This window comes from Octopus bimaculoides, chromosome 19 (assembly GCF_001194135.2).
Source record: "Octopus bimaculoides isolate UCB-OBI-ISO-001 chromosome 19, ASM119413v2, whole genome shotgun sequence".
NCBI lineage: Eukaryota > Metazoa > Mollusca > Cephalopoda > Octopoda > Octopodidae > Octopus > Octopus bimaculoides.
Window position 1 is genome coordinate 4,201,490 of NC_068999.1, and position 12,227 is coordinate 4,213,716.

Consider the following 12,227-nt stretch of genomic DNA (forward strand, 5'->3'; position numbering starts at 1 on the left):
GGCATTGCTGACCTCTGACCATCACATACACAGGTATGTATATGTATTAAATGTGTGAGTGTACAGGTGTGTGTGTGTGTACTAATATAAGTATATGTTCATAAGTGTGCGTGTTTCTGTATTATACAAACAAGAAGAACGACCTACCTTATCATATTCTAATGAATATGTTGATATTTTTGAACCATTTTCACAGGCAGCCTGAAAAGAGAGAAGAAAACCGCAGTTTTATTCATCTGAATATATTTCCATCTTTTTCTCTCAACAACAATAATGGTTTATCATACCACCACCACCACTGCCGCCACAACAACCATCATCATCATCATCATCACTATCATCATCATCAAAGTGGTGTACAGTGGTGGTGGGGGAGACCAGGTCATGTAAGTGCTGTATGGTGGTGTTGGTGGTCATGTATGGTTCTTAGCAGTGGTGATATTTATGGAATCACGAGGGTTGTGGTGGAGGCAGGAGTGGTATGATGTTATGCAGTATTGGTGATGGTGGTGGTGGTAGCGATAGTAGTAGTAGTAGAGGTAGTGAAGAGTTATTTAAGGCATAACCACCCCCTCCTTGTAACACCCACCCACCCAGCTGCAGTTCACTAATTAACAGCAGGTGTAGGTGAAGCTTGCATCAAGATGGAGACAGAGAGAGGGAGTGGATTGAACCTGCTACCTTGGCCACTGAACAAGCAGCAAAGAGAAAACAATCTCTCCACCACCACTGCCCTCCTCCTCCTCAACACTTAATCAACTATAAATGAGCCATTATCTTTATCACAAGATACCGGTAATATGTTGGGGAGTAGATATCAAAAGTGATCAGCTCTCTTACCAAAATAGGTCCCTCTAGCTACACAAGAACTTACTATCATCATCATCATCGTCTTTGTTGTTGTTATTGTGTCAGGCTGGCAGAATCATTAACAGAGTCAGAAAAAAAAATTCTTTGCATTATTTGTTGCAGCTCATTACATTCCAAGATCAAATCTTGTCAAGGTCACTCAAGCATTCCTGTCTCGCTTCTGTCTCTTCAACTCTCAACACCAGTGTCCTGGGGCCGTCCTGGGCCCTGTTTCTGGCCCCAGGACACTGGTGCTCAGAAATCCCATTTCTATTGTGTCCATATGACTTGGCACTATTTCAAAGGGGGCATTAGAATAAATTGACCTTACTAATCTGAAAGTGACGGATGGCTATGGGCTCAGGCCAAAGGAATAAACAAAAAAAAAATACAACTTCCACTAAAATGACGACGACGATGATGATACAGTTCTAAATATTGATTGGAAGCTATGGAGGTCATTACCAATGCCCAAGAACAATATGGCCACATTAATAGAAATCTGTGGATGTCCACAGCAAAAGAAAAACAAGGGAAACATTGTGGAGCCAGAATTTTTTTCTGTCTTTTAGTCAGGAATGGGGGAGGCGGGGGTTAAAGCTTTTGGCTTACCAGACTCCGGTCGAACCGTTCAATCCATGCCAGCATGGAAAACGGACATTAAACGATGATGATGATGAGTTATCTACCCATCCATCCATCTCATACAATGTAAGCAGGGTAGTAACATAGCATGGAAGAAATGGGGGAAAATGTCATGGACAGTTGTTGAAATGTTCTTGGAGTGTCACAGAGGAAAAGCAGGAGGACATAGAAGAATAGTAAATTACTCTGCTGGCAGCATAAACATATGGAGATGATGATGATGATGTATGTATGTACATGTGTATTAAGTAAAATTTTTTTGGAATGTTACAACTCAGGAATTCTAAACAGCACCAATTCCTTATCATATTGCAGGAGGTAAAAATATTTTCCACATTTTAGAAACAGATGAAGCATTGATTAAAACAGATATAACATACTTCATAAACAACAACAATAATAATAATAGTAAACAAAGGAAAATATGTTATAAAAATCGTTGGAGTAGTTCTTTAATTGAAGTTATAAAAAACTTGAAATTCCCAAAAGAAGGCCCTGTGTGGCTTGGAATAAGAAAACAGGTGCTCAAAGAACATAAACAGAAAGCTATTTTGGAAATCTCATTTGTCCCTTGGAGAACAATTTCGAAAAAAGGCAGTTGTTATAATATTTATTTCGGGGGGGAAAAGGAAACCAACGTTGCTGGAGTGTTATACACACACACACATACACACACGCTTATGATGGTGCTGTGTGTGTGTGTGTTATTAAGAAAAGAGAATTCTTTCCTACTTACATTCCACTTTAATAATAAACTGTTTTTAGTTTTGTTGGCTAATTTTGGATGTTGCGGCTGGTCTGGTACACAACATAAAGTTTTAAAGATGACCGGTTCAGTCATGCTCCCCTTTAGTTCTTCAAATCGGGAACAAGCTCTGAAAGAAGAAGAAGAAAATTAATGGTAAATGCAATTCATGAGAACTTCCACTTTTAAATGTGGAAGCAATGGAAGATAAATGGTGTGGGAATGAAAACACTGTTGGTTTGCTTGTGACATTGTGGGTGTGAATATGTTCTTTATGATATTACTGTCTTAATTGTGATGTTGTTTATGACATTGCTCGTGTAGTTGTGGTGTTGTTTGTGATATTATTATCTTAGTTGTGACATTATGATACAGTTGTGATGTTGTTTGTGACATTGTTGGTGTGGTTGTGATGTGGTTCCTTCACTGCTCATAAGTATTTCACTGTCTGCTTCCATGATTTACTTTTGAGATTTAACAATAACAACAAAATTAATTAATACAGTTCTGTATTTAAGAGATGAAGAATTATTTACATTATTTACATTTGACGGATATTTGTCCTCATCTTGTTTGTTGTTAACACAACGTTTTGGCTGATATACCCTCCAGCCTTCGTCAGGTGTCTTGGGGAAATTTCGAACCTGGATTCTCATTCCTAAGGTATTTTTCGATATTATTATTATTATTATTATTCAGGTCACTGCTTGGAATCAAACTCGGAATCTTGGGGTTAGTAGCCCGCACTCTTAACCACTAAACCATATGCACGGAGGGTATATCAGCCAAAACTGTGTTAAATTCAAAATTTAAATGTTACATTCAAACAGACAACCACCACAAGTCCTCACACTCAAAGAATTCACCTAGGGTCACACCAACTGTCTACATATGCAACGTGACAACATCCAAATCTTACCTTAAGCTATATTCAGTTGCTGGTTTTAGATTCTTCAATGTAATCTCTTGAAATGGACCACTGTAGATGAGACAATGAGAACAGTTAAAGAACTTGAGGCCAATAACAGTTCCTGGTGAAGATTATGGTACTAACAAGTCTAATTTTGAGAAACAGAAAGCAATTAAGGAATATAGATTTTAGTTTGGTTCTATGTCTGCTTTTCTATGCTGGAATGGGTTAGATGAAACTTGTGGCAGGTTTTCTACGGCTGGATGCTTTCCCTGTCACCAACCCTTACCTCTTTTACTAAGAAAGGCATATTTCCCCCCACCCCCCCATTCCACTAGTCCTCAACCATGAAAGTTGAAACTACAAGAACTTTGCTTACCAAAGAATGGAAACATAAACACGTGTTTTTGTTTTTGCTGAGATGGTATTAATGAGGACACATTGAATGACAAACACACACATGAAGGGCTTCTTCTTAGTTTCCTCTATCAGTTTCATTCACAAAGTATTATAGTCAGCTGTAGAAGATTCTTGCTCAAGGTGTCATGCAATGGGACTGACCCCTGAACCATGTGGTTGAGAAGCAAATTTCTAAATCATACAACAGTCCCCTGATGAACACAGTGATGGTATTTAACTACTTAAAGACCTTGGAAGGGAAAAAGGGGTAAGTTGACCCCAGCTGAATTTACCTTGAAAGTACAAAAGTAAATATCTTGTCTTGATATTTAGTTTTATAGAAAGAATTATTAATTGTAACTAGCAGAAATAATGCCCTCCAGGGGTAGTGAAGCACTGACACCCCTCCCCTGCTTGACTGGTACCTACTGTATTTTAACATGTATAAGGGGTCCTTTTTTGTCAAAAATTAGGTTAAAAAAATATGGATAGTATTATAGTCCCTTACAAAACCTTTTTCCAAATTTTAAGCCCCCAAAATTAGGGGGTTCCTTATGCATGGTAAAATACAGTGCTTCGTCGATCCTCAGAGGACAAAAGACAAAGTTGATGTTGGTGGAATTTGAACTCTCAACATAAAACCAGGAAACGACCTGGCACGCATCTTGTCTGGTTGTGCTAACAGTAATTAATGTGTGGCAGTAATTAATAACATTGATGATCCTTTCTATTATATGCACAAGGCCTGAAATTTGGGGAGAAGGGATTAAGCCGATTACATTGACCCCAGTGCATAACTGGTACTTAATTCATCGACCCTGAAAGGATGAAAGGCAAAGTCAACATCAGTGGAATTTGAAATCAGAACATAGCAATGGACATGCCGTTAAGCATTTTGCCTGGCGTGCGCTAATGATTCTGCCACCTTTAATAATTAAAATAATCACCTGTATACTGTTCTGTATTTATCTCGGCCTTTCTCTGATAACTGAAGCTCGACATGAACTGTGGACATCTCAAACTCACTTTGGTCAAAGTCTGGAGGTGCCATTATTAGTGAGGCACTTCTTGGTTCCACTTCTTTTACCTGAAAACACAAAGACACAAATAAAATAAACACTTTCCCCTCTCTCCTCCTCCTCTCACCACCATCATCATCATTAACAGAATACTAGTGTGTGTGTGTGTGTGTGTGTGTGGAGATTGGTAAGAGGTTTAAGGAACTGTTTACCCCTGTCATCAACAAGAGAAATTTACTGAGGCACAGTTGCTTGACCTGCTAGAAATAACAGTGAAATCTTTGTCAAATCACAACATCTTAAGAAAAAAAAACAAAGATAGGACACACTAAAGAGGACAGTCCTTGCTACAAAACCAATGGGATGGTCAAAGTTGGAATGTCTTTGATCATAGGCTGTTCTGGGGTGAAACAACAACATTTATCTCTTTCTGTGAAAGGTAGATTGTATAAAATTTGAGCAAAAAGTTGAATAATGGAAGCTAGAAAATCATGGAGCTGTGAATGAGAAGATTAAAGAGTGAAGAAATATGAAGTATTGAATGGCAGAGAGACATGGAGGTGTGAATGAGGAGATTAAAGAGTGAAGAAATATGAAGAATTGAATGGCTGAGAGACATGGAGGTGTGAATGTAGAAGATCTGTGGAAGATGGCTAGAAATGAGGAAAACATAGTCTAGGGGATGTGTGATGTTTCCCAACATGAGAAAGAGAGAGAGAGGGGGAGAGGGACAGAACATAATGAATTGAGAACATCAGAAACTTGAGCTGGACTACAGAAGAGAGATGGACGTAAGGGGGGACAAGATGTGCTGCAGTGAAAAAGATGATGTTACTGTCCAGCTGTTGTAGTTATTTAGTTTCAGATTGACCTACGTCAAACAGACATATGATTAAAGACATCCCAGCTGTGACCATCATACCTCTTTGTTCCACATAGCCCAATAGATATCCTTTTTGAAAGACGGTAGGGTGGAATTTGAAGTGGGATCTGGCTGTTATTTCTAACAGGTTGAGCAACCACAGAAAAGGATACCTTGGTCTGATCAAGGGAGCTGAGGGCCTGAACCTCACAGATGAGACAGCAAAAGAGTCGAGTAAACTAGGGGGGGGGGGGACTCGTCCAACTTAGTCTGTGACAGGAAGGAAATAGCAGATGTTAAAACAACAAACGCCATACACTGAAGTGGGGCGGATGGCGCAATAAAACGGTAGAATCACAACATTAATCACAGACTTGTCTCCAGTAATGCAACACAGCACCTCTGTGTTTCGTTCCCTACTGTTTCTTGTGAGCAAACGACATAAGGATTTCTTTGAAGAGAATAAACATATGGCACTGCAGTAGAGACGTATGGGGGGGGGGAGCAAGACTGAAGATGACATAAATGTATGATCAAACAGTACAAGCACAATCTTTGTTACGTAACCGAGTGTTTTAAAGTTAACATTCCACAATGCATAACTGCATCTATACTATACATATACAACAATGTGTGTGTGTATATATATATATATATACACTTTATTTAAAAGCAGCAGAAATATAAACGTGAAACTCCGAGTAACAGTCTTTTGTTATATTTCTGCTGCTTTTAAATAAAGCATATTACTCTACCTCTGGTATTCGAGTACTCTTTTTTCCACCTTGTTGCACATTTATGTGCTTACTCCGGTATATATATATATATATATATATATCATCATTTAATGCTCATTTTCCATGCTGGCATGGGTTGGACAGTTTGACAGGGAACTGGCAAACCAGAGAGCTGCATCAAGCTCCAACTGTCCATTTTGGCATGGTTTTTATAGTTGGATGCCCTTCCTAATGCCAACCCTGTTACAGAGTGAACTGGGTGCTTTTTATGTGGCACCAGCACAGGAGTTCTTTACATGACACCATGTTTATATATGGGATGGAGAATGCATGAGTAGTGGAGTTAACTGTGAAGCGATTGGGTTTCTGTAAGCCTAACCCATCAAAGAGTAGTAACGACATGCAATACTGAAAACATATCCAATTGTACAACGAGACGAAGAAATGGATATGAAGGTGATATACACATAAACACACACCGCTGCCGCCACCACCCTCATTCCCCTCATCTGCTCTTCCATGCTCCACTTGTTTGGTTGGAAGCCTTCTTTAGTTCAACGCTTTGTCATTTCTTACATTTCTTGGTCATCTTGTTTATCATTAATTTTAACCACTTCCTCCCATGTCGTCTTTGTTTTGCTTCCTTTTTCCTGCAGGTTCGTTTTTCTTGAATTATTTTGCCCTTTTGACGAGGCTTGTTTCAGGTTCTGTTGAGTAAATCCACTCACAAGGCATCAGTCAACCCCTGAAACCACGTGGCTGCGGAGCAAACATCTTAACCACATAGCTAAGCCTGTGCCTACACACACACACACACACAGATATGAGGTCCTTGATCATCTCAGACTATGACAACCCATCTAATCTATGCCAGAATGGAAAATGGACGCAAAACGATGATGACGATGATGCTGTCCCTTCTTCGTCTGTAAATATGAATGTCCACACAGACACACACATTTTATCTGTACTGGTCATCAGGTGGTCTTTGGGCAGTAACAGCACCATATTAGGCTTTCTATGGGAAAAGATTTGCTGGACCATCATTTAGCCCTTCATTTTTGGAGAAAGGGTCACTGTTAGTGGTCCCTTAGGATCCTTTCTCACAGTGAGAGAGAGAGAGAGAGAGAGAGAGCAGAATTGAGCCCAGTATATGACTGGTACTTTATTGACTATCCCCCCCCCCACTCCTTCCAGAAAGAGGAAAGATATTGTTGACCTTGGTGGGGGGTCTGCTCTCAAAGGGTGCAGCAAACCAGACAAAATACCAAAAAACACATTCTAGCCCCGTGCTCTGATGTCAATGCTAATTTACCACACACACGCACGTATACATACACACACACACACACACTCATTTACCATTTATGTAGAAACAAATATTGTAATACGATTGTTCTGATCAAGTTACCATGACACGACATGGCTGGCATGGCACAACAAACGAAGGTGGTGGTGGTGGTTGAGAACACGACTCTGACATCAAACATTCGTAATCAGCTTTGTCATGCCACCAGTTACCATAGAAACCAGAGAGAGAAACGAGTGGGGTTGGAGGAGTGGTGGGGGGGTCTCAGTGGATGAGTTGTCAGTGTGAAATATGCGGAAGTGAACCATTAAGAGGTGAAAGAAAGAAAGAAACAAGTAAGGGGAGGGGACGGAGAAGGGAGCAATGTCAAATAAGTTAATTGTTGCCATTGTGTCTTGTTGTTGTTTAATCCAGACAGGTCAGCCCTGATCCATCGGATGGATGTATGATCATAGACATGCCAACTGTTACCCTAAATCTATCTAGGACTACAGTACACGACATATCATTTCTCTTTTTAAAACACTTGGACGGGATTTATATAAGAATTGGTTGCTATTTCTAACAAATCAAGTGATGACATGTAGCCTCTGTTGTGGTCTCATCGTTGTGTTAAGCTGACCTTGTTGTAGCCAATGGACAAGATTAATACTGGTCAGTGTGACTGGACACTGGAGGGAATAAAGTTAGACGAGGTCAGTGCAGTTGGACAAAGTACAAATATGTTGAGAAAAAAACCCAGACATAAAAGGAATCGGATGTAATGAGCAGAAGAGAAGACTACGTTGGTATTGGACATGTGATGTGTATGGATGAGAGCAGCTGCAGACAGAAGGATCACTTGCTTAAAGAGGATGGAGCTTGTGGAAGAGAGAAGGGGAAAATCCAGGGAAAATACGGGATGAAGTAGTGAAGGCTGATCTCAGGAATTTGAACCTTGTAGAGGAGATGAGAAAAGATGAAAATGATTGTTGATAAGTGGTATGAAGAAGACCTACCAATCATGGCGAAACACGTTTTGGAAGCAATAATGTCTATATAAACAACTGGTCTCCTTGTCCTATTTCCGTTTGTCATACCTTCCCCACTGACCCCAAATCTCCCTATCGCTGGTCCCCCCCATCACTTTCCTATCTACTGCAGGATTCTGAAACTGTAATCGAATGAGAGCAGAACTACATATGTCACAATACCTTTTCTGCTCTACCAGTTATCTTTTCCTCTCCCAGAAGCTGGAACCCGCTTCCACTGACATTTTACATTGATTCCTCTTCTGTGCTATCAGTTATCTCTCTCCCTCCTCCATGAACCATTTCCTGCCGACTCATCCTTATCACACCATGCATCTCACTCTGCCCTCCACCCACTTGTCATCTCCCTTTCACCAGCCCCCCACCCCATTTGCTATTACTGTTCTGCTTCTCATCACCCTTTCCATACAGCCAGTCATCACCTACTCTCCCCAACCTTGCCTCCAATTCATACTTATCAGTGATACACCTCCACCCTTGTTCCCTATTCATTACATTCATTGGATCCTACCTCATCTCCAACCATCCCTCATCCTCCCCATACCCTCTTGCAGCTTTTACCAACCCACTCTTTAGTTCTCATTCTCTCAGCTATTCACCTTTGTGTACCTTGAGGGTATGCTGTGGCATCTCACCATCACCACCCTCACTAGTGCTAATGCCATGTAAAAAGTACCCAGAACACTGTGAAGTGGTGGGCATTAGGAAAGGCATCTAGCCATAGCAACCATACCAAAGTAGAGACACTGGAGAACAATGTAGTTTTCTGACACAGTAGATCTGGTCGAACCATCCAACCTATGCCAGCTTGGAAAACAAGTATTTGAAGACAATGATGAGGATGACAATGGCAGTGGCAGCAGTGGTAGTGGCGTGTGTCTAACAGAGCATTTCCAAGTCTTGGTGCATTTATGAAATACGTGTACAAAGTGTGATGTTAAAAGGCAGTGAGGCATGGACATTGTATGCGGAGGATGTGCAAATGCTGGGAAGGAACGAGAGACACGTGATCAGCAGGAATTGTAAATATAGAAGTTAGTGAACGACAGAGGAAGGGTGAACTGAGAGAAGAACTGGATTTAAGGTAAATCTGATGGAATGAGTAAGAGAAAAAGATGTGTTGGTGCAGACATGAGTCATGTCTGGAAAATGTCAGACAGGTGAAGAGGGATCAGGAAAGAGCCGGGGGGGGGAGAAGACACTGAAAGAAATGGTTGGGTTTTCTGTCAGGATGCTGAACACCACAAGATATATGATGAATGATGAGCTCCAAAAACAGATCTACGCAACTGATGCCAGCATGCAAGAATATACAATGACAATGACAATGGTGGTGGTGATGATGGCACTATCCACAGATTTGTGACAGACTTACCTTTGGCTCAGGAATATTGGACATTTGCTGAAAGAATTTCCTCTCTACCTCTAATTCAGCCCCGTTTTCAGTGGTGGACGCTGCTGTTGGTGTGTTAGCCATGTTATTCTGGTGATGAATGTCTCCATTGACAGAGATGTTCACTGTAAAACACAAGAGGAAAAGAAAATATGAAAGAGGAGAGGAAAAAAAAAGTGGGGGGGGTCAAAGGCTTGGAATTAAACACCATACATATGAGAGTAGTATGTGAGAGTGAACCTGGAACCTTGTGGTTGGGAAGCAAGCTTCTTACCACACAGCCATGCCTGCACTCAATAATTGTAATTATTTTTTATTTATTACTTTTATAAAATTAATTAATTATTTTTTTAACTAATTATATTTACTATTTCTCTAACGATCTGTTGCTTACATTATTAATTTGCAGAGGAAATCAGAATGATAATTCAAACACAGCTGATTAATTTAAATAGAGGAAGTGGGACCTACTAAAATTAGTTCTCAGCACTTAATTACTTTGTTGCTAATTGGCTTAATTACACATTCTTGGTTCCAGTTTCAAGAAATGCAGAGATCAAGAAATATGAAAAAATGACCAAATTCCAATGTGTTGAATGACCTCACACACAAACACACAGATATGCACTTATGTTTGACCACAGAAACGCATACATATATGCATCACAGAACACAAATTTACATACACATCGACGCATACAAATATACATACACATAGACACACACACACGTACACGCATGAATTAAAGAGAAAAACTAGGCTATCTATTTAAAGAAACTGATCATGCGACCTCTCTAATTATAAACAAAAAAGAACAGAGAGAGAGAGAAGGTTGATGTCTTGGAGGGTTTGGTGAGGGTCGGAGTTTGAGGTTACTCAGTTGATGTTGGCTGTTTGTGTGATTCATCCAACACCAAAGGTCACTGACACTTCAAATGGAGGAGGAGGAGGAGGAGGAGGTTGTGGAGAAATCACTTCAGAATAGTATGCATAAATGTGAACGTGTATGGGTTAGTATGATATACATACATACATATACACATATATATAATATACATACATACACACATCATCATCATCATCATCATCATTTAACGTCCGCTTTCCATGCTAGCATGGGTTGGACGATTTGACTGAGGACTGGTGCAACCGGATGGCTACACCAGGCTCCAATCTAATTTGGCAGAGTTTCTACAGCTGGATGCCCTCCTAACGCCACATATATACATCTACACATATATACACATATACAAACATATACACACATATATATATATACATACATATATACATATACATACATACATACATATACACACACACACATATATAGGTAGGGGGGCTCCGAAAGGGGTCTCAAGGAGTAGTGTCCCTGCCTTCCTGAGCTAGTTTTCCACCACATTTCTTAAAAATCGTGGTAGAGTCCCTGGTCTTGGGAACCACCCATGTCTAGAAACTGAGGTTGGGGGTAAGCAAGGGCATGCTCCCCGTAGAAAATCCAGCTCCAAAAAAGCCTCATGATAGCAAAGGAGAATGGGCACCGGCCAGTCCAAAAATTGGGGTGGGCTGCACCTGCCTACCTCGGTTGCTATGGCATTGAGGTAGATCCATCCACCCCTGTTAACGGGTACAAAACCCGGATTTAAAACACTGGATGATGATGATGATGATATACGTGAACTAGAGAGCAGCCAAGTATTCTCTTCTTCATGACCATTTTGAAAGGGTTTCTCTGACCATCAGCGGGATCCTTCTCACAGACATGCTGTGTCCTCCCACCTTGGTGGATACACCCCGAGATGAATTCAATAAGACAAAGGCTATGGAAAGTACACCCAACAGAGAGAACAAAAACAAAAATAAATATGCTGTGGTGGTCAGTTTTAAAGGAATGTCTTAGTCTATAGATTCCAGCAGCCCCTGAACCGAGATATAATTCATCTTGGGTCCCTCCTGACATTGTATCTTCAAATTGAGGTTCAATTCATCTTTTGTAGTAACTCTTAAGACAAGGAATGATGTACAAGAAAAGTTTAACCCTTTAGCATTCAAACCAGCCTCCATATCCGGCCCAAATTTTCTGCCTGTTTTATGCCATGACTGACCAGATCTGTCCTCTCACACCTACCCCACAAAGTAACCCCTATGCAGTCAAATAGCAGCCAAATATATTTACATGATGCAAACAGGAAAAATAGAACTCAAAACATGAATGTATGTATATTTCTATTAGCCTAATAACAAAACTATCAGACCTTGAGTCACTCGGTTACTTCTGCTAAATATTAATATATATATATATATATATATATATATATATATATATA

General features: G+C 40.2%; 1 protein-coding gene across 1 annotated transcript in view; it reads right to left on the reverse strand.

Annotated features, from left to right (window-relative positions):
* The window catches only part of LOC106884054 (fibronectin type-III domain-containing protein 3A), a gene marked incomplete at its 3' end in the record, with an annotated part of 245,776 nt that overhangs the window by 21,402 nt on the left and 212,147 nt on the right, over window positions 1–12,227 (reverse strand). The window contains exons 8-12 of the mRNA XM_052974886.1: window positions 9,882–10,024; window positions 4,496–4,635; window positions 3,159–3,218; window positions 2,231–2,369; window positions 148–201 (exon numbers count right to left, since the gene is read on the reverse strand). Of these exons, the coding sequence (XP_052830846.1) occupies window positions 148–201; window positions 2,231–2,369; window positions 3,159–3,218; window positions 4,496–4,635; window positions 9,882–10,024 (536 nt within the window). The remainder of the gene's footprint in view (window positions 1–147; window positions 202–2,230; window positions 2,370–3,158; window positions 3,219–4,495; window positions 4,636–9,881; window positions 10,025–12,227) is intronic.